The sequence below is a fragment of the Mus pahari genome, chromosome X (assembly GCF_900095145.1).
Source record: "Mus pahari chromosome X, PAHARI_EIJ_v1.1, whole genome shotgun sequence".
NCBI lineage: Eukaryota > Metazoa > Chordata > Mammalia > Rodentia > Muridae > Mus > Mus pahari.
Window position 1 is genome coordinate 12,956,202 of NC_034613.1, and position 21,793 is coordinate 12,977,994.

At 43.1% G+C, this 21,793-nt stretch overlaps 1 protein-coding gene across 1 annotated transcript; it reads left to right on the top strand.

The window, feature by feature from the left end:
- The first annotated feature begins 1,983 nt into the window (after positions 1-1,983).
- Usp11 (ubiquitin specific peptidase 11) lies at positions 1,984-18,532 on the top strand. Its single transcript, XM_021187997.1, has 21 exons — positions 1,984-2,188; positions 9,897-10,006; positions 10,175-10,305; positions 10,469-10,586; positions 10,980-11,125; positions 11,258-11,319; positions 11,440-11,539; positions 11,891-12,064; positions 12,154-12,312; positions 12,648-12,872; positions 12,993-13,076; positions 13,168-13,262; positions 14,833-15,039; positions 15,838-15,887; positions 16,077-16,355; positions 16,439-16,509; positions 16,765-16,877; positions 17,141-17,290; positions 17,375-17,490; positions 17,595-17,683; positions 17,764-18,532. The coding sequence occupies exons 1-21, from the start codon at positions 2,037-2,039 to the stop codon at positions 17,896-17,898; spliced, it is 2,766 nt and encodes a 921-aa protein (XP_021043656.1). The 5' UTR covers positions 1,984-2,036; the 3' UTR covers positions 17,899-18,532.
- The last annotated feature ends 3,261 nt before the right edge of the window (positions 18,533-21,793 follow it).

Below are 21,793 nucleotides of genomic sequence, written 5' to 3' on the forward strand. Positions count from 1 at the left end.
AACTAACTTGTGACCTCATCTGTGTCAGGTTGGGGTTAGATAATAGAATCACTGCAGCAGACACCTCACCACTACCGTAAAATCAAACTCCCTACAGAAGCTAACTGAAAATAAGAGGGAAATTAGATCGTGTGATTGGGAGGAAGGTTGAACTGTGCAAGCAGACCTGTGGGCACAGGGATCTATATAGGAATAGGAAGGCACACTTTAAAGTTTGTTCTTGTCTGTGTGTGGTTGGTAATAGTGAAGGTAAACTGAACTAGCCCCAAAATCATGATTTGGGGTGGGGAGTTTGTGGGTTGTCAACAGGCGAGGACAGCCAAAAGAAAGGTAGGTGGAGAAGTACAGAGAATTAAAGTCATCACTGACCAGTAGAACTGAGAGCCTACAAGAAAAGGGAAACAGCCTAATAGGATGTTTCTCAACCAGAGATGACCTCCACACTTAAGGATGTCTGGTAATGTCTGGCGATACACAGCCTTTGTTGTGATAGTTGCCACCATTTTCTAGAAGTAGAGATCAGGGAACAGCTTAATACCCTAAAATGCTACTTCTCACAAGAAAAAATTGCAGTAGTGCTGAAGTCTGACATAGAGCCTGGTAAACCTGTAACCTGTACTCCTAGCATTTGGGAGGCTAAGGCAGGGGGATCACCATAAGTTCAAGGCCAATCTGAGCTTCATGTTCAGAATTGAAACTCTATTTCAAAAAATACCAAAAGAAACCCTGGCCTGTTAATGGTTTTCACATGTTTGTCATCAGATTTCCTTTATATTAAAGACTGAGGACAACACTCAATGAATTGGTTATTCCCAAGACACCCTCTGAATAATTCCACTATATATGCATGAAAATGAGAGTGAAGATACTGCAGAAAGTCTTGATTCTGTAAAACCTCCTGAGAGGATTTCCTGAGCTGATAGCATGTGACCACAGTTTGAGGATATGCCTGATGTTTAAGGACACGGCTCTGGAACTAGGTCTGCAGTGCTATGGCACATCCTAGCTGAGGACAAATGATTTCACATTTCTGCCTCTCAGTTTCCCACATTGTTACTCATGGGCCAAAACCAATACAGTTATTTGTTACCCAAGGCTGCTATTTAAGTCCAACAAATCACTTAAACTGGGCAGACTAAGTATTGTGCTTCCAACAAACACATCAGATTTGTCTGGTAACTCTAGTTCAGGAAGCTGAATGTTGAAGTGCATGCCTGTAATCCATCACTTTGGAGGCTAAGGAAGGAGGATCAAGGCAAATCAGTTGCCAGCCTGGGCTTCATAGAGTTGGAGGAAATTCTAGGGCAATTTAGCAAAGTCCCTGTCTCAAAGATAGAAAAGACAGACGACACACAGACAAACACACAGAGAGTCACACCCTAGTTCAGGCTCTCAGGAGATGGTAAACTCTATTTGAGAAAAAAAAACTTATTTCATGTATATAAATGTTTTCCGTGTATGTATATATGTGTACCTTGTACATTCCCGCTGATCCGCTGGAACCTGTGTTATGGATAGTTGTGAGCCACCATGTGGGTGCTGGGAATTGAACCCCTATCTTCTGCAAGAGCAACGAGTGCCCTTAATCTCTGAGCCATATCTCTAGCCCATACATTTGGTTTTGATGGATGAGAAAGGTAATTCAAGTTAGGCTAACAAAAACGCCGCTTTCATAGTAGGGGGTCTGCAGTCAAAGGGGCAAAGACTTGCCCTAAGCATACTTTGTGAGGCCCTAAACACACATTTGCATTTGCTTATTTTGGAAACCTTTGGTCTCCACCAAAGGACCATTTCACCTGGTGTTAGAGAATTCCACAAGGCACTAATCTAAACAAGAGAGTTAACCCCTGGTATTGGCTGCAGAGACCACAGACCACCACCCAATTTCCGCCAAAGTGTGACGTTTCCAAGATGGCAGTAGCCCCCTGATTGTTGGGGGGCTCTGCTTCCGTTTCCGGGACAGAATCCGGAAGTGCCAGTTGAGGGTCGTCTTCCTATCTTCAGTTGCGTCGGCAGTTGGAGGAGGACAGACGGTGATGGCGGCGGTCGCAGCGGACCCAGCTGCAGCTGCCGTCCCGGCCTCTGTTGAGGACAGAGAGACACAGCCCGAGGCAATGCCAGACCTGGATGAACAGTGGCGCCAAATCGGGAATGGGCGAGAGCGTCCACTGCGAGCTGGCGAAAGCTGGTGAGGCTGGGCTTCAATGAAGCCTTGGCCAAGGGAACCGTGGGGGTGTTAGTATCGCGGGGTACTTAGAAATCAAATTCTGAGGATGAAGCGGTGCGAGGCGGGGAAGGGGCTTGGACCGGCGGGAGAGAGGGGGCGTGGAAGTGCTAAGTGAATGAATCTCAACCTTTAGGGGAAGAGGCGGGGCCCGAGTGGGGCAGCCAGCCGCCTAAGGACAAAATGGGGTTTGTGATAGGGGTGGGGCGTGAAGGGGCTGGCCGTGGGAGTCAGGGGACTGCATCGTTTGGGGAGGGGGGTGAGAGGGGACTGCGTCTTGGAACCTGGAGCCTGGAAAGGCGGCTGGCTCCATACTTAACGCGGGGGCGTGGCGTGTGTTACAAAACGTTGCGTCGGTTGCAAGGAACGGCCTACGAGTACTCGAAGCGCCTGTGAACCCGACGAGCTTGGTGGCGTCCGCTGAAGAGCAACTCCGTAGCCAATAGCTGTGGGCCGAGGGGCGGAATAGTGTGGTATGGGGAGGGTGCCTGGCTCCTGGGAACAAGGCGAAGGGCTGGGGAGGGGCAAACTGTGGAGGAGGGGTAGTGCCTGGGGCAGAAAATGGCGCCTGCAAAAGAGCAAAGATTGTGACGCGGTATTTTTTTGTTTTGTTTTTGTTCCTTTTTTTTTTTTTTTATACCCCTCTAGCTAAGGTCTCCTTCCTAGAACAGGAAAAAGTTCAGGTGGTTTACAAAAGATTATTTGGGGAGTTTTTTTCTACGTGATAATATTTTGTAATCAGAAATGGCTATTTAAAAAGGATCCACAGCTTTAAACAAATTGTCTTGTTAGACCAATTTTTTAAAAATGCTAATCAATGCCTCTTAAAATTTACCGCTCCCCGGATTCCTATTTCTCTCTGAGTTGCTTCTCATTTTTAATTGTGAAAATCGTAAGACCTGCAAAGATTATAGTATAAAACGTTTTACATAAATGGACATCCTGCTGAAAGAAATGGTTTGTATGCTTCAAAAATGGCAAGGTCGTGAAAGGCATATGCTGAAGAACTGTTCCAGATTGAAGGAATTAATGCAGTTTAACAAGTCTATGCAACACGTGATCCTCATTTGGATCTAGAACAGGAAAAATAAATTATTTTTAAAAATGAGGGTTCTTTCTCATAATTTATTTCTCTTTCACTGTAAATTTTATTGGAAAAAAATCGGTGAAATTTGACAAAGGCCAGTAGATAAAATATTGGTATTGATAATTTCTTGTGATAATTGTAATGTGGTTATGAAAGAATATCCTTTGGTGAAAATACATACTGAAATTTTAGGGATAAGGAACCATCATGTAAACAACTTACCAGATAATTGAAAAACTATCTTATGTTAAAAATGCACATGGGAGGGAGATGATTATGGAAATATTGGTCATAGGATGTAAAATTAATTAGACAAAAGGGAACAAATTCAAGAGCTCCCTTGTACAAAATCATTATTATAGCTATTAACACTCTATTCTATACATGAAAATTGCTTAATAGATTTTACATGTTCTTACCCAAACAAACTGTGTGACATAATTGGTTTGTTAACTAGTTTGATTTAGTGTTTTACAATGTATATATCAAAACATCATGCTGTATACTATCAATGCACACTTTTTTTGTCTAGTTTAAGATAAATGAAAATACCCCAAAGATGATAGGGGAAAAAAGAATAGAACAAATGGATAAAGTGTGTTAGATTTGGGGAATCTAAAGGCATATAGAGAAGTCTTTATATTATTTTGCCCTTTCTTTTTAGAGACAGGGTCTCTATTATGTGGTCCTGGCTGTCAGGGAAGTAACTATATCGGGCTGGCTTTAAACTTAGAAATTTACCTGAGATTACAGGCATACTCCACCATGCCTGGCTTTTTTTAAACCCATTTTCAGTGAGTTTACTTCAAAGAAAAATTAGTAAATTTTATATGTGGATTCATCATTCATGTGAAGATTCAGGACATTACCTTAAAAAGCTCATATGCTTTTCCCCTCCATAGGAAACTATTATCCTAAATTTTGAATTAAAGGGCTCTTTTCACATTTCATTATAATAAACTTCCAATATTCATATGTATGTGTATGTATAAAATGCCATAAAATCTATCATATACTATATACACATATATATGAATATGAGTGTGTTTGTGAAATAGATTGTGAGCCCTTATATTCCATGGTAAATAGTATCTGTATGATGTAATTTGATACATTAACCTTGATCTGTTGGTCTGCCAGGGTTCTCAAGTGTTAAGATGCTGCTGTTCTCTTAAGCAGTAATTTTTTTTTTTAAGATTTATTTATTTATTATATGTAAGTACACTGTAGCTGTCTTCAGACATTCCAGAAGAGGGCATCAGATCTTGTTACGGATGGTTATGAGCCACCATGTGGTTGCTGGGATTTGAACTCCGGACCTTTGGAAGAGCAGTCGGGTGCTCTTACCCACTGAGCCATCTCACCAGCCCCCAAGCAGTAATTTTTAAATACATATTTAAATTTTTATATTTTATGTCCATGTGTTCCTCAGGATATCCAACAGCTTCCTGTCTCATGCAGTATAAATGGTAAAGTCCTGAGTGACCTGCAAGGCTTTGGGAAACTGGTACCCTTTCTCCATTCTAACATTTCTCTGATCTCTCTGATTATCAGCCCCCCAGCCCCTTCCTCTCCCCATCAGGGACATCCACATTAGACTATTGCTGTTCTTTACATTTAGGGCCTTTTCCAGGTTTTCCCACTTTACAAAGTTCCTAAACAACACTGCCAGTGAAATGTGTATACATTACTGGGGAGATAAATTACAATTCCCAAACTAGAGGATATAGTGACATCTTTCTGCCATTATATCACAGTTCTCCAGCAAATACTAGCCTCAATCCATCCTGAAAACAAACAGTAACAAGACTGTTTGTATAACTCATTTGGAGATGTCCAAACAGTTATCAAAGCTTTGGTTCATTCTTCTTTCCTACCTTGACAGATGTGTCATGATTTTGCTATTGGTAGATAACACATGATCTTGTCATCCTTATCAATGGTCTTTTAAATTAGCCTGCCAGGAGAGGATCTTCTTTGGGGTAAGGAAAATGTTTTGGAAGTAACTAGAGGTGGGTACACAACATTGTGAATGTACTAAATGTTAATGAATTGTTCACTTTAAAATGGGTTAATCTTATGTTAACTTCACCTCATTAAAAAAAATTACCACACCAGTGTTGGTTGAGTATTAAAGCCAATTTGTTTCTCCTGTTGGAATTGTTATGAAACATTTTGCCAAGCTCCACTTTTTGATGCTTATTTAAATTAGCTAAGAGCAAAGTATCTCAAAGTTTGCTGTCATAGTTGAGAAATACGTGTTTATAAAGCATTTGAATTCAAGGAGTAGCTTCAAATCATACATCTGTCAGTATTATCTGCACCTCCCATCCTTTGTTTAATAGCAGATTAAAACAATTCCAGTTAAGTAACTCATTCATCTTTACTGATTAAATTTCTTAGATGCATTTATTTGGGGGTGGGGTGGAGTACACCATGTGACTCATTGTGCTGGAGGAGGCCAGAAAACTACTTGGAGTCAGTTCCCTCCTTTGTATTTCCTGGGGGATCAAATTCAGGTCAGCGGGCTTGGTGGCAAGCACCTTTACCTACTGTACCATCTTACCCACCTTCCACCTTATTTTTTGATACAGGGCTTTTTGAACCCAGAGCTCTGTTTTAGACTGGCCAGCAAACCTTTAGTATTTGGTCTCCATGCCCCCCTCAAGTGTTGAGATTATCACCATACCAAATGTCATGTTTTTTCAAGACAGTGTTTCCCTGTGTAACTTTGGCTGTCCTAGAACTCACTTTGCACACCAGACTGGCCTCGAACTCACAGAGATCAACCTGCCTCTGGCTCCTTAGTGCTGGGACTAAAGGTGTGCCACTGCCACCTGTCTTGTGCCAGACTTTTTGCTCAGATTTTTTTGTAGCTGTGAGGATCCAAACCCAGCAAGCACTTGACCCAGCTCCTAAAGAGCTTATGTTTTGAGACCACATTCCAATCTCTGAAAAGACAGTTTCCTTAGCAAGTTTTAGTTCTTGTGACAGTGAATTGTCTACACATTTAAATCAAGGACATTTGAGAGACTTTGGTTAGTTCTGTACAGGGTACAGAAACTTCCTAACAGTAAACAACTTTGGAGTTCTTAAGTAAAGGAAGAAGGGTGGCTAGGTTCAGAGAGATGCACTAACAGTACATGAAGAGAAACCAGTTTCATAGGACCTTAAGAAGTATTGGCGAAAGATAGTTACAGTAGTGTATTCTACACAGCTAACTGAGGACATTTTTATTTTTCTTTGAGGTCTCACACTGTTAACCCAGGCTGGACTTGTGAGAGTTCTGCCCTAGCCTCTAAAGTGCATTTCTTGATTTCTCATTTTCTTTTTTCTTTTTTTTTTTTTTTTAAGATTTATTTATTTTATGTATGAGTATACTGTAGACACCAGAAGAGGGCATCAGATCCTATTATAGGTGTTTGTGAGCCACCATGTGGTTGCTGGGAACTGAACTCAGGACCTCTGGAAGAGCAGCCAGTGCTCTTAATCGCTGAGCCATCTCTCCAGTCCTGATTTCTCATTTTCAAAAATATTTTAAAAGGAAGAACTGGGCATGAACCCCAGCTCCTTAATCCCAGCACTAGGGAGGTAGTAGCACAGGATCAGAAAGCCAAGGCCAGTGTAGGCCACATGAGAACTTGTTTCAAAGAAAGTTGGACAAGTGAAAGCCATTTAAGAAGCTTCCTGGTGTTACCAGTGTGGTAACACATGGCTTTAATGCCAGTACTCTGGAGGCAAAGGGATTCCTGGTCATCTACATAGTGAGTTTTAGGCCACACAGTGAGTGCTGTTTCAAACAACTGAAGACTTTTAGAGCTATATGATTATTCTTGTTGCCCTTTGATGGGAGAAAACAACCTTACTTTATCTCCCAGAGATAAGTATGGCATTTTTCCAGTGTCGTTGTCTTAAGTTTGGAAAGACAGATCAACAGTGGGCATGGTGACTCATTTGTCTGATTTCAGCATTTAAGGGATGGAAACAGGAGGATTGCAGCAAGTTTGAGGCCAGCCGTGGAAGAATATTTAGAAAACAAGATGAGCATGATAACACACATCTGAAGTCTTAGTACTTGGGAAGTAAAGCAGGAGAATTGTGAGTTCGAGGCCATCCAGGGCAACACGAGTCTTAATCTAACCTGTCTCAAAAGAGAAATGTTACAATCAAGACAAAAAGTAGAGTTAGTTTTATAAGAACATAGTGGTAAAGATTATTAGGTTCTTATGGTCATCCTTTATATAGTTCAAAATTAGTCTGGGCTACATAGACCTTGTCTCAACAACAAAAAAGATTGAATATGCAGCCATTCATGGTGTATTCTTTTAATCCCAACACTCTGGAGCCAAAGGTAGGTGAGTTCCAGGACAGCCAGGGATACATAGTGGAACCCTGTCTCAAATGGAAGTAAAAAGGTGGATTGGAGAAATGGCCTAGCAGTTAAGAATACATACTGCTTCCAGAGACCCGAACACCCAGTTCGGTTCCCAACACCACATTAGATGGCTGACAAACACCTGTAACTCCAGCCCCAGGGAATCTCATGCCTTCTGGCCTCCAAGGGCCTTTGCAATTACATGGACATGCTTGCACACAGGCACACACACACACACACACACACATTATTAAAAATATAAAAAAGCAGAGTGAGTTCCAGGACAGCCAGGGCTACACAGAGAAACCCTGTCTCAAAAAAATATATATATATATATATATATATATATATATATATATATATATATCCTAAGAATTGACAACAATTTGGTGACAAGGGACTATAGTAATTTTATATAGAAGATTAATTCCTAATCATCTTTGGGTATATTGGCCACAGGATAATGGGCAATAAAGAACTCACTAGTATGCCTTTATGTGTATTTAAACTTACTTAAATAAACCCAATAGAGCAATGTTATATTTATCACCTATAAGATTTTTTTTAATTGTGCAGGATGGTGGGGATATGAAAAATGAAAGAATTCAAGACAGAAAAAGCCACAAGAAGAGGGTTTATTATGCAAGAAATAGCTTTTGTTGAGGCAGGGGTGTTTTGTACAGGTAGTGAAGCAGTGTTTCAATGATGCAGGACCCTGGAACATTTGTAGTTGGGGCTTATGATAGGTAAAGTTAACTCTGACCAGGTAACTGTCATTAGTGGCCTTGCTTTGAAAAGCCCATCCTGCCCCGAGTCAATAACTGAATAACTGCCTTACTCTGAAGCTGTCCCAGAGTGATCTCTGCATTTACTTTCTCCGGCTTGTATGAGATTCAGTCTCTAGCCCTGGCTGGGCTCACATCCAAAGTAATTTTCCTGTCTCCCAAGTGCACGTGTGTGTGTGTGTGTGTGTGTGTGTGTGTGTGTGTGTGTGTGAATTCAATGTAAGACCTCTTAAGTGCTAGGTAAGTGGTCTACCACTAAGCTATAGCCCCATCCTAAACTAACTGAAGTTTTTCTACAGAGTGATTTTAATATTAATTTTCTTTCAAAATACGCTTTTGGTTCAGTGGTTAAAAGTGTCTTGCAGACACTCAAGTCAGATAGCTCACTGTAATAAGTCCAACTCCAGGGAAGGTCCGAAGCCTTCGGCTTCTGTGAGTACCTGGACTCATGTACACATTTCTATCCACAGACACATAGGTATACACATAATTAAATAAAATCTTAGCTGGGTGTGGTGGTGCACGCCTTTGATCCCAGTACTTGGGAGGCAGAGGCAGGCAGATCTCTGTGAGTTCGAGGCCAGCCTGGTCTACAGATCAAGTTCCAGGACAGCCAACACTATACAGAAAAATCCTGTTTTGGAGAAAACAGAAAACAAAAACAAAACAGAAACTAATAAGATATTTTTAATTGAGCAGGGCCTCCCTTTGTATTGAAAATACTATTAACTATAAATTAGCTTTATTAAGTGAACTTCATAAACTGTAGAGGTCAGTAATGCTGGAAGGAGGAATGTCAATGTAGGAGTTGATAGGTTGAATGATAGATTTTATGGCATGAGCCCCTAGGTGGGAATATATTTTCCTAGAATAAGTGATATGTTAGGGTCTGGAGAGTGGGGACGTCAATGTATAGACAAATCACATATACACATATAGAAATACAAAGCCAAGTGTGAATTATGTCTATGATCCTAGCATGGAGGCAGGGGCAACGAGTTCACTGCCAGCCAAGACTATAGTAAAACCCTGTCTCAATAGAGACCCCGAACAAAATTCACAGCATAACTGAGCCATGAGGATATATACACACCTTTTAATCCCAACATTCAGGAGGCTGAAGCAGAAGGAAGCTTCAAGCTCTCTGCTTGAAGCCAGTTTGGGCTACATACTTAGTATGTTCCAGGCCTTACCAGATGGTACAAGACATAATTTTTAAAACTGGGAATGAATGAAAAAAAACAAGTAATCCAATATACAAATGTTCATTTAACTGAATAAATTTTGCTTTTTACTTATATTTACATAGTGCTGGAAATTTTCTGCTTAAATAACAGTGGATTAATAGTAACTGAACATGATGAAAAGTTGTATTGCTAGCCCCTGAATGATCATGTGACACCCTGTTGTCTGTCTGGGTTCCAGGTTCCTTGTGGAGAAACACTGGTATAAACAGTGGGAGGTGTACGTGAAGGGAGGGGATCAAGATGCTAGCACCTTTCCTGGCTGTATCAACAATGCGGGGCTCTTTGAAGGTACCAAGTTTCTGCCTCTCTCCATTAACCTTGCCCTGGAGTTCTGATCGCTTCTGTTCCTTCAAGGGGCCATATTCCCATTCTTTATGCTTAGTCATTAGTAGGGTGACCAGAATTAACAGTTCCTTTAATTCATGTTTTGCCTCATCCGTACCCCTATCCCTACAGATCAGATAAGCTGGCATCTCAGGGAGAGACTGCTAGAAGGAGATGATTATGTGCTGCTCCCAGCACCTGCTTGGAACTACATGGTCAGCTGGTATGGCTTAATGGATGGCCAGCCACCTATTGAGCGCAAGGTATATGGGTGGGGTAGATGCTAAGGGTGTGTGTTAGATTTCTCTGGGAAGTTGTGGGGGAGAAAGGCCATGTAGGCTCAGGGTAGGTCCAGAATTGTGTATACCTATATTCCTTTGTCAGTTGGGTAGGTCTTTGAGTGTTGGTGCTCCTCTGCCTTCACAGGTCATAGAACTTCCTGGCATTCGGAAGGTGGAAGTGTACCCAATAGAGCTACTGCTCGTTCAGCACAGTGATATGGAAACAGCTCTCACCATTCAGTTTAGCTATACTGATTCTGTGGGTGAGTTTCAGGGCCTCTGGGATAAATTCCTGTTCCTAATCATGGGTCATATCTCAGTGACCCGAGGATGTCTGGGGAGCAGCTTACAGCCTCCTGAGAAGGCAACAGTCAAATTGTGGAGGAAGGTGGTGGTGGCCAAGTTGAGCATAGACACTGGATGTCTACTGGAGTCTACAAAAACTGAGCTATATTCCAGTTGCTTGGGTGAGGGTTGAAAAGAGTGTTTGTTTATCGGGAAGGTCTCAAATTCTGAGTTTCTAAGTGTGAAAAATGATCTGAGGATACAATGTATTAGCCATGTAAGCAAATTTTATGAGAATGAGTTAACACTATCACATGGGTGAGTATTCTGGGGTCCCAGAAGATATGGTCATGTTCCATCACCCTCCACAGACCTAGTCTTGCAAACAGCTCGGGAGCAGTTTCTGGTAGAGCCTCAGGAAGACACGCGCCTCTGGACCAAGAACTCAGAGGGCTCTTTGGATCGACTGTGCAACACACAGATGACACTGCTTGATGCCTGCCTTGAGACTGGGCAGGTAAAGAGGATACCTTTGTGCTGGTAGCCAGGTGGATGGATTCCTGGCAGTAGCCAGACCAGGGAAGGGCCGGGTACCCTTGAGCCCTTCCATTAATACATTCCTTTTTTCCTTTCTCTACCTTATACCCAGTTGGTCATCATGGAGACTCGAAACAAAGATGGCACTTGGCCCAGCGCTCAGCTGTGTGGCATGTGAGCCTTTGGGGTGTAGTGCAGAGTGGGATCACCCCCGAGTAGGCAGACAGAACCTATAAGTACAGATCACCCACTTGTAGTGGGCCTTATCTCATAGGGTTTCTCATCCAACTCCAGGAACAACATACCGGACGAGGATGAGGACTTCCAGGGGCAGCCGGGCATCTGTGGCCTTACCAATCTGGGCAACACATGCTTCATGAACTCGGCCCTACAGGTTGGGCTATTAGGTCTATGTCTGGCAAACTATAGTGGTTAGGAATTGGGGACAGAGCTAGGGGGTGGGGGTTGGGGAAAGAAGACTATAGTACAGGGGATCAGGTGGAAAGCCAAGGCTCCATGATTCTGATCTGGTGTGCCCACATTTGCTCCCCATTCTCCCTTCTTTCTTTTGGCGCTACCATCTTCCTCCTCCAGAGATACTGATATTTCCCCTGATACTGCATTCACAATGCCAACCTTTTCCCCTTCTCTCTCTCATTTCCTTTTCTTCCCATCTTCCTTTTCTGTTCTTACCTGCACCACCTCACCTCTCCTCTACCTCTTTCACTGGACCCTACTACCACAGTGCCTGAGCAATGTGCCCCAGCTGACAGAGTACTTTCTCAACAACCGCTACCTGGAGGAGCTCAACTTCCGGAACCCTCTAGGCATGAAGGGCGAGCTTGCTGAGGCCTATGCAGATCTGGTAAAGCAGACTTGGTCTGGCTACCACCGCTCCATTGTGCCGAATGTGTTCAAGGTGTGTCTCAACCCCATGGGCTCCCTTCCACCATCTTTTCTCTTGCTTCTCTTATCTGATGCTCACTCTCCAATCTACTGTCTCCTTAGAACAAGGTTGGCCATTTCGCATCCCAGTTTCTGGGCTACCAGCAGCATGACTCACAGGAACTACTATCATTCCTCCTGGATGGGCTACATGAGGATCTCAATCGAGTCAAAAAGAAAGAATATGTTGAACTATGCAATGGTGCTGGGCGGCCTGATCTGGTAGGCTACCCATTAAAGCTACATGGCCACTGCCTTAGGATGTCTCTGCTTTCCCCAGTCTATCACCTTAGCATCTTCTCAGTTCCCCTACCTTGACCTTTATCTCAACCTCAGTCATTGCACTATATCTGTCCCCATAGCTATCTTAGAGTTAACCCCAGTTAGGACCCCACCCTTCATTCAAAATGCCAGCTCTGACAGGGAACATGGGTTCCAGACAGACCTAGCTGTAACCCTGACACTAGGCTTCAACAGTGGCCTTTATCTGAAATCCCTATGAATCTATTCCCAAACCTTTCCCTTTGCCCCAAACTCACCATAACACTTGTCAACAGGAAGTGGCTCAGGAAGCCTGGCAGAATCACAAACGACGAAATGATTCTGTGATCGTGGACACTTTCCATGGCCTCTTCAAGTCCACACTGGTGTGTCCTGATTGTGGCAATGTTTCTGTGACCTTCGACCCCTTCTGCTACCTCAGCGTCCCACTGCCTGTCTGTTCCAGGAGGGTCTTGGAAGTCTTCTTTGTCCCCATGGATCCCCGCCGCAAGCCAGAACAGGTGAGGTTACAGGAACACAATGAGGGGCATGCAATCAGACTTTGATTACTTTCTCATGCTTTTCTACATTAACCTACTATAAGCTTCTTTGATCTTCTGTAAATGTTCTTTCTCCCTCAGCACCGGGTTGTAGTCCCCAAGAAGGGCAACATCTCAGATCTGTGTGTGGCTCTGTCAACACATACAAGTGTTGCTCCAGACAAGGTGAAACTTTTGCAGATGGAGGCTGGGTAGGTAGGGTTTAAAGGAAGAACCTTGCACACTGACTTTCCCTATGTCCCTGTACTATTCACAGATGATAGTAGCTGATGTCTTCAGTCACCGATTCTATAAGCTCTACCAGCTGGAGGATCCTCTGAGTAGCATCTTGGATCGTGATGATATCTTTGTGTGAGTGAGGAAATGGATGGGAATGGATAGAGGATGCTCCTCCCACCTTTTGTTTTGTCCTATTGGGAATAGAACCCAGAACACATGAGCATGTTAGATAAGTACTCTTTTTTTTTGTTTTTGTTTGTTTTTGTTTTTTGTTTTTCAAGACAGGGTTTCAGCCGGGCGGTGGTGGCACACGCCTTTAATCCCAGCACTTGGGAGGCAGAGGCAGGCGGATTTCCGAGTTCGAGGCCAGCTGGTCTACAAAGTGAGTTCCAGGACAGCCAGGGCTATACAGAGGAACCCTGTCTCGAAAAATCAAAAACCAAAAACCAAAAAAAAAAAAAAAAGAAAAAGAAAAAAAAGACAGGGTTTCTCTGTGTAGCCCTGGATATCCTAGAACTCACTCTGTAGACCAGGCTGGCCTCAAACTCAGAAATCCGCCTGCCTCTGCCTCCCAAGTGCTGGGATTAAAGGCGTGCGCCACCACTGCTGGGCTAGATAAGTACTCTTAACACTTGAGCTACACTTACAGTTCAATACATATACTTATAAGTATATATAATATATATATAATATATATATTTATGAGTATAGAAAATAAACATGAATATACATGTATAAGTATATATAATATTTATAACTATATATGTATATATGTGTGTATGTATACAGAGAGAGAGAGAGATGGTCTCTCTGTGTAGCCCTGGCTATCCTCAAACATAGAGATCCACCTTGCCTCTCCATCCCATGTGTTGGGATTAAAGGTGTATGCCGCGATGTCCAGCAAAATGCTCCATTTAAAATGTATTCATTATTTATTTATAACCCAAGCTTCCTACATGGTGGGCAAGTGCTTCCCACAACATTTTTTAAATTTGGGGCAACTAAATACGATGTTTGTGAAAACAAATTTTCTTTGTAAACAGTGTTTTCCACAGGGAAAAAAATGTTTCAATCCTTGTTTTTCTTACCTCCCCCTAGCATTCCCATGTTACCAAGGCTCTTTCTCAAACAGCATATTAACAAAATGCTATGGAAGTTATCTTGTAGTTTATAAAATACCAAATCCTTCATGGATTTTTCAGACCCTTTAAAATATTTGGGACAAGCACTAGCCAGCTTCCCTTCCAGAGGATCAGGTTCAATTCCCAGCACCCACATGGAGGCTCACAACCAACTGTAACTCCAGCCCCAGGGTATCCAGATGCCCTCTTTTGGTCTTTGCAGTCACCAGGCATACATGTGATACATAGATATACATACAGGCAAAACATCCATACACATAAAATAATGATAAAATCTTAGGGGGAGGCAGGTAAGATAGCTCAATGGGTAAAAACACTTTCACAAACCTTGACAACCTGAATCCATGATGGAAGGAGGGAACTGACTCCTCCTGAAAGATGTATTCTGACATCCACATCTGTGTCATAGCATGTGTATACCCATACAAATACACTAATAATAAAAATGAAAAATAACGTATTTTTGGACTGAGATGAATAGATGGAACAACTGAGGGGTAATCTTTCTTGGAATGCCTCAATCAAGAAAAAACTAACCACTCCCCCTTACACACACACAGATATGAGGTGACTGGTCGGATTGAGCCTGTTGAGGGTTCAAGAGATGATATTGTGGTTCCTGTTTACCTGCGGGAGCGCACCCCATCCAGAGACTACAACAACTCCTACTACGGTCTGATACTTTTTGGGCACCCTCTCCTGGTGTCAGTGCCCCGGGACCGGTTCTCCTGGGAGGGCCTATATAACATCTTGATGTACCGGCTTTCGTAAGTACCATTGTCCTAGGGTCAGGGGGAGTGCATTTGAGGGAGGGGCCAAGGTCAGTACTTAGACTCGGGTTCTGAGTTGCTGTTTGGTACATCCAAAGGATAGTTCAAATTGAACATGGCAGTAGACTTTGCAGGGCTTTTTCTTTTTAGACCTCTGGCTTCTCTAGTGCTTCTCTTTGGTCCTGGGAATACAGAGGTGTGCAAGAAAAAGTAGAGGCAACTTCATTTTGTATGTAATTGTCTCTACAGAGAGACTTGTATGTAGTTTTATCCTTATACCTAAAATCCAGAGTTCTTACCATGGAAGGCAAGCAAAGCTACATTATCTGGATTAATGTCTCCTTCATTCTAATTCAAAAGGCTTCTCTGACATTAATTTGTAACTGATTGTATATCTGTTTACCAAAGGCTTTAGAGTGCAGGCCACTGCTGGTGTTCTTAACCTTTTCATGCATCATTGCTTCACCACTTTCCAGGTTCATGATTAAGAACTGCCAGGTGTGGTGGTGCATACCTAGAAACCCAACTACTTGGGCAGCTGTGGCAGAAAAAGCCACATATGGCCAGCTTGAGTAACTTACCAAAACTGTCTGAAGAATTGGGAGTGTAGCTCAGAGATGAAGCATTCACATAACATTTTGAGAGAGAGAGAGAGAGAGAGAGAGAGAGAGAGACTGACTCTTGCATCTTGCATGTGTGTTTACCATTAACTTCTCCACCATTCCTAAATAAAACTTTGGGATGCCCCTCTATCCTTGTGCCCCTCCCTTGGGAGTCTTCTCTGCTCTGTTACAGACGATATGTGACCAAGCCCACCTCAGATGAGGATGATGGGGATGAGAAAGGTGAGTCCCCAAGAAGGTGAGAAGGAAGCGAGACCCAATAAGGATGAGTGTATCTCACTTAGCAGGGATGAAGGGCTGAGGAGCAGTGGGGTTGTGTTTGGATATATGACACACACAGGGTTCCTCTGTGTTGAAGCCCAGTTCCCTGGAGTACCCACATTTTGATCCTTGACATTCTCTCCATCCTAGGTGATGAAGATGAGGATGATGATGTCGAAGATGACAGCAGCAGTGAAGAAGAAAAGGAGGAAATGTCTGGGCCTACTGTTAATGATGGTACCCAAGAAGCAGAGCAGGAGCAGGCTGGGACCAGCTCTGGGGTCACCGAGAGATGCCCATTCCTCTTAGACAACAGCCTCCACACATCTCAGTGGCCCCCAAGGCGACGACGAAAGCAACTGTTTACTCTTCAGACAGTGAACTCCAATGGAACCAGTGACCGGACCACCTCCCCTGAAGACATCCAAAGTATGTCATCTGGCTAGGGTTACAGAGAAAAGGAGAAGGATGTCCTAGCAACAGGAGCATAACCATCTCCTCTGCACCCCTAGCCCAGCCATACATTGCCATGGATTGGGAACCAGATATGAAGAGGCGCTATTATGACGAAGTGGAGGCTGAGGTAAATGGAAATGGGACCCAAGGGATGGGAGACCCTTGTAGCTCATACTGCAACCCTTTATACACCCTCCCCTGACTCCAGCTAGGAATAGAGCCAAGAGATCCAGGCCCAGGACTGGCCTGGCCTTGGCACCTGCACATCGCTGGGAGCACCATGGTCTCAGGTTCTGACTCACCTGGTCTATGATTGCACACTGCCCTATTTTTCTCTACCTTCCTCTTGTCTGATCCTCTGGACACTAACTCCCCTCCCCAGGGTTATGTGAAGCATGACTGTGTGGGATACATGCTGAAGAAAAATCCAGTGCAGCTGAAGGAATGCATCAAACTCTTCACCACTGTGGAAACCCTTGAGAAGGAGAACCCCTGGTGAGAGCCTGGCATTCAGGAGAGATTTCATGAGTGGTACTAACTAGAGCCCTTAACAGAAGTACTCACAAACATAAACAGATGAGAGTACCAGGCATATAGAAAGTCAGAGCATCCTTTGCAAAATGAAAACAAGTGCTACATGCCTACAGTCTTTTAAGTGAAGCTGTCTGAGAGGGAGAGGGAATAAATGAGAGTGAATCTTTGTAGGCTAGATGGTGTGTATGAAGAATGAGGCAGATGAGGCTGGATTCTGTCTGTAGGTACTGCTCCTCCTGCAAGCAGCACCAACTGGCCACCAAGAAGCTGGACCTCTGGATGCTACCTGAAGTTCTCATTATCCACCTGAAGCGTTTTTCATTTTCCAAATTTTCCCGGGAGAAGCTGGACACCCTGGTGCAGTTTCCTATCCGGTCAGGAGCTTTGCAGAGAAAGGCTGTGGGAGCTGGGAAGGTACAGGTGGAGCCCACCAGTATTTACTGGCTTCTCACCCACAGGGATCTGGATTTCTCTGAGTTTGTCATCAAACCAAAGAATGAGTCTTCACCAGACCTGTACAAATATGATCTCATCGCAGTTTCCAACCATTATGGTGGCATGCGTGATGGACACTGTATGTACCAGGCACAAAATTATCAAGTCAGGGGGAGCATAAAAGTAGATTTGGATACTCTAGAGAGCCAAGAAGGTGGTAAGAATGGTTTCTGTTTATTTCAGATACAACATTTGCCTGCAACAAGGACAGTGGCCAGTGGCACTACTTTGATGACAATAGTGTCTCACCTGTGAATGAGAATCAGATTGAGGTATAGCTTCTGTACTTCTTCATGCCCTCTTTTCTGTTATCCCCCTCTGACTTCCAAACTGACCAATGTCCTCTCTGCAGTCCAAGGCAGCCTATGTCTTGTTCTATCAGCGCCAAGATGTGGGTCGACGCCAGTCCCAGAATGCTTCATCTGACACTCCTGCCTCTCCTGTCTCCAGTTCTATACCCAACTCTGACATCATGGATATCAACTAAGGAGCCCTAGAACGTACCATGGAGAAGGAAGCCCCCTTTGCCACTCTTTCCTGTCTACCCCCTCTCTTTCCTGTGTTTATCGCCCCCTGCCTCCCAGACATTTCAGGCTTAGTCTGTGGCTACTGTTCTCTTGTACCGCTGTATTACTCTCTCAGAAAGAAGAGGCCCTATGCCCCTGGCAGTGTGCCCCTGCCTGTGTGTGCCCGTACAGCAGTGACTTCCTCTCCTAGTCTTATTTATGCTCCCCTTCCCTCTTTTCCTCATGCCAAAGTGTTCTTAGTGGCTGATACTGGGGGTTTACATGAACACAGAGTGTATTTTCTTATTGAGACCATACCTTCTTCTCTGTGTTAAGTATACATAAAAAGCTCCAGACTCCCATGTTCAACAGTGTGGTTTTTTTCTTCATATGTACTTATTATGTACCAGTCATAGGTCTTTGTTCAGTTTAATTACTGAAGGTCAAGTATGGTATGTAGTTGATGCTGTTCTGAGTGGGTTTGTTGTTTTTGAGCCAGGATCTGTCTTTGTAGCTCTTGGTTGTCCTGGAACTCACTGTGTGGACCAGGCTGGCCTTCAACTCAGAGACTGGACCTCTGCCTCCTAAGTGCTGGCATTAAAAGCATGAGCACCACACCTAGCTGTTTTGAGTGTTTATTAGTCACCTGAGCAACAGGTGCTGTCTTTCAAAAGCTTTCAAAATAGTTGCTGTAAGGACTATGTTGATCAGGCTGCCCTTGAATTTGCAGCAGTCTTCCTGTTTCTGAACCCTGGGATTACAAGCATGCACTATCCCTGGCTCCAAAGCGTTTTACAAATATCAACTCTGGCTTCATAGTGGACTTTTGCTAGAGTTGTCATCTCTAGTTTCAGATGAGGAAACGGGCACAGAAGTGAAGAGTGGCTTTGGTTCTGTTAGCCTATTGGTATATCTGTATATTAGTCTGGATTCTTGAGCTGAAAGATCTTTTGAGGGATCTGAGATGCACTACAGATAATAAACCAAGGACACACATGGAAGAGACAGGCATAGCTATAGGCAAACATTGTTTGGGGGCATAAAGACAATTGCCAGACCAACACTCAGATCCTACTACCACCCTCTGAGAAGACTGTCATCAGTACTGTGACTGGCCAGTGGTTTCTATTGTCTCTTGGCTTGGTCCTCTGTCCCACCAGGACCACAATTCCCACCAGGAACTTGCCCTTCTATCTCTTTAGAGAAAAACAAGGTAGGGTTATTTGCCGAAGAACACTACTGAACAGCCAAAAGTTGCCATGTATATACTGAACATCTCTCATAAGATGCTGTCCAAAGAAGCCAACTATAACCTCTGGGGAGAGCTGTGGGTGGAATAGACAGGATGAATGTGTGGCATATGGATATAACTAAGTGATGGAGCCCTCGTGAGGAAGGGAGTGCTGGTTAGTGACACCCAGACAGCTGTTCTCACTAAATTTGCAGTGGCCATGCAAAACATAAAGGATACAATTCAGAAACATCTATGGGGTGTGGGTACCTTCCACCTCCCATGCTCACGGACCAGAGAGGCTCTCTACACCCTTCATATCATATAAGGGCTCTTATTCCATTACATAGGTAAGTCAATGACATTGCTTAAATCACTGGCTAGGCTGGAGAGATGGCTTAGCACCTGGCTGCTCTTCCGAAGGTCCGGAGTTCAAATCCCAGCAACCACATGGTGGCTCATAACCATCCGTAACAAGATCTGACTCCCTCTTCTGGAGTGTCTGAAGACAGCTACAGTGTACTTACATATAATAAATAAATCTAAAATTTTTTTAAAAAGAGCTTTAAAAAATCACTGGCTACTGGTGATTGATTTAATTTCTGACTCCTCTGCCCTACCTGGGAGGTGGGAGCTGAAAGCCTTGTTTGGTTTTTTTAGAGGTAGATGAGAGACCATTGATAGAATCTCATACATCCCAGGCTAACTTCAAATTCATTACGTAGTCCAGGATGATTTTGAACTGTTCTTCCTGCTGGGATTATGGCCATGTACTACCATGCTAGTCCTAAAGTTCCAATTTTCTAATCTCTAGGTTATTTCTTATAGCAATGAACCCTTATCCTGAAGCCACCTAGGGACTTACCAAAGGTCACCTCATTGCTATAAATTCAAGTATGGTTAACAGGGCTTTTTATGAACAATGGGCTCCATTTACCCCGACACTAAGGAAAAGGAAAGAAAGGAATAAAATGTATATATTGGGCATGGTAGCATATACCCGGAATCCCAGAGTTTTAGCTCTATGCCAGGAAGAAAGATCAAGAATAGTATATCACGTCATTGTTCATATTATTACATAATGTGATGTTCTCTGCTAGTTAGTATCTTGACTCTGAATCAGGTGATTGTTGTTTTTTTAAGTTTTATTTTGTGTGTATGTATAGAGGGGAATGTGTGGGCCATGGCACACAGGTGGAGGTGGTCAGAGGACAGTGTGTGGGAATCAATACTCTTATTTAACCATGTGGGTCCCAGGAATTGAACTCAGGCTATTGGTCTTGGTGTGGGTGAGTTTATCTCCTTAGCTATATCAGCTGGCCGTGGTGGGTTTTTTGTTGTTGTTTTGTTTGTTTTTGTTTTTGTGAGTGTTTTATTTCTGTTTGTTTTTGAAAGACTCTCACATCAAGGCTAGTCTTGATCTTATTATGTAGTAGAAAATGACCTTAAACTTCTTACCTGTGTAGTTAGGTTTTGTTGTTGTTGGTGGTGGTGGTGTTTTGGAGGGGGATTGCTTTGTTTTATTTTTGATATGTATAGCGTATAGCTCTGGCTGTCCTGGAACTCTCTAAGGCATGCACCACTATGATAAGCTAAATTTTTACCTTTACCTTCCTAATACAGAGATTGCCATGCCTGGTCTGTTTTTGTCGTTGTTGTTTGTTTATTTTTGTTTTGTTTTTGAGAAAGGATCAAATGTAGCCTAGGCTGTCTTGGGATTCACTGTGTAGCTGAGGTTAATGTTGAATGTCAGATCCTTTTGCCTCCACCTCCCAAATGCTAAGGTTATAAGTATGTGGCACCATACCTGGCTTGAGTTGATTCTTGTATATATTGTGAAATAAATCCACTATCATTTTCCTGCATATCTCTGTCTACTTTTCCAGCAACATTTATTGCCTTTCCTATTGCCTGTTCTTGGCACTTTTGTCAAAAAACTATTTCCTTGCCTGTAAGGAAGAACATTCCTGTTCTACCAGTTGGTCAGTAAGTACTTTTATGCCAGTACTATACTCTTTGATGTACTGTGCAATTTTGAGATAAGGTAGTGTAGTGCTTTTAGCTTTGTTTTTTTCCTAGGGGTTATTTGGCCACTCAGTTTTTTGTGGTTCCATATGAACTTTAAGATTGTTTTGTCTATTTGTGTGAAGAAAACTACTGGAATTCCCAAAAGGACTCCATTGAACGTATAATTCTTGAGAATTATATTTTCTTAAAAATAATGTAATTTTTCAGATATTGCTGTTAATTGGGTCCAAAACAAGTGTTTAGGTTGGTAATGGGGTGAGACTTTTCTGAGCTCTGGTGACTGGTGAGGTCAGTACTGTGCAATCACTGAGCTGTTTCCTAGATGCCTGCCATGTGAGACAGAATGCTTCGCCCCTGTAGTACTCAGAAGGCTAAGGCAGGAACCTTATAGTCTCAAATTCAAGATCATTCTGGCTGAGAAAGTGAGTTTTAGTGAAGCCAGGGTATATAGATAGGCCCTGTCTCAGGACTGGAGAAATAGTTCAGCATTTCAGAGAGCCTTCCAGGGAATCAGAATTCAATAATTCACTGAACCCATCCATGTCAGGCAGCTCACAATCACCTGTGACTCCAGGTCCAGGGAAATCTCAATGCCTCTGGCATCTGTATGTACGTAC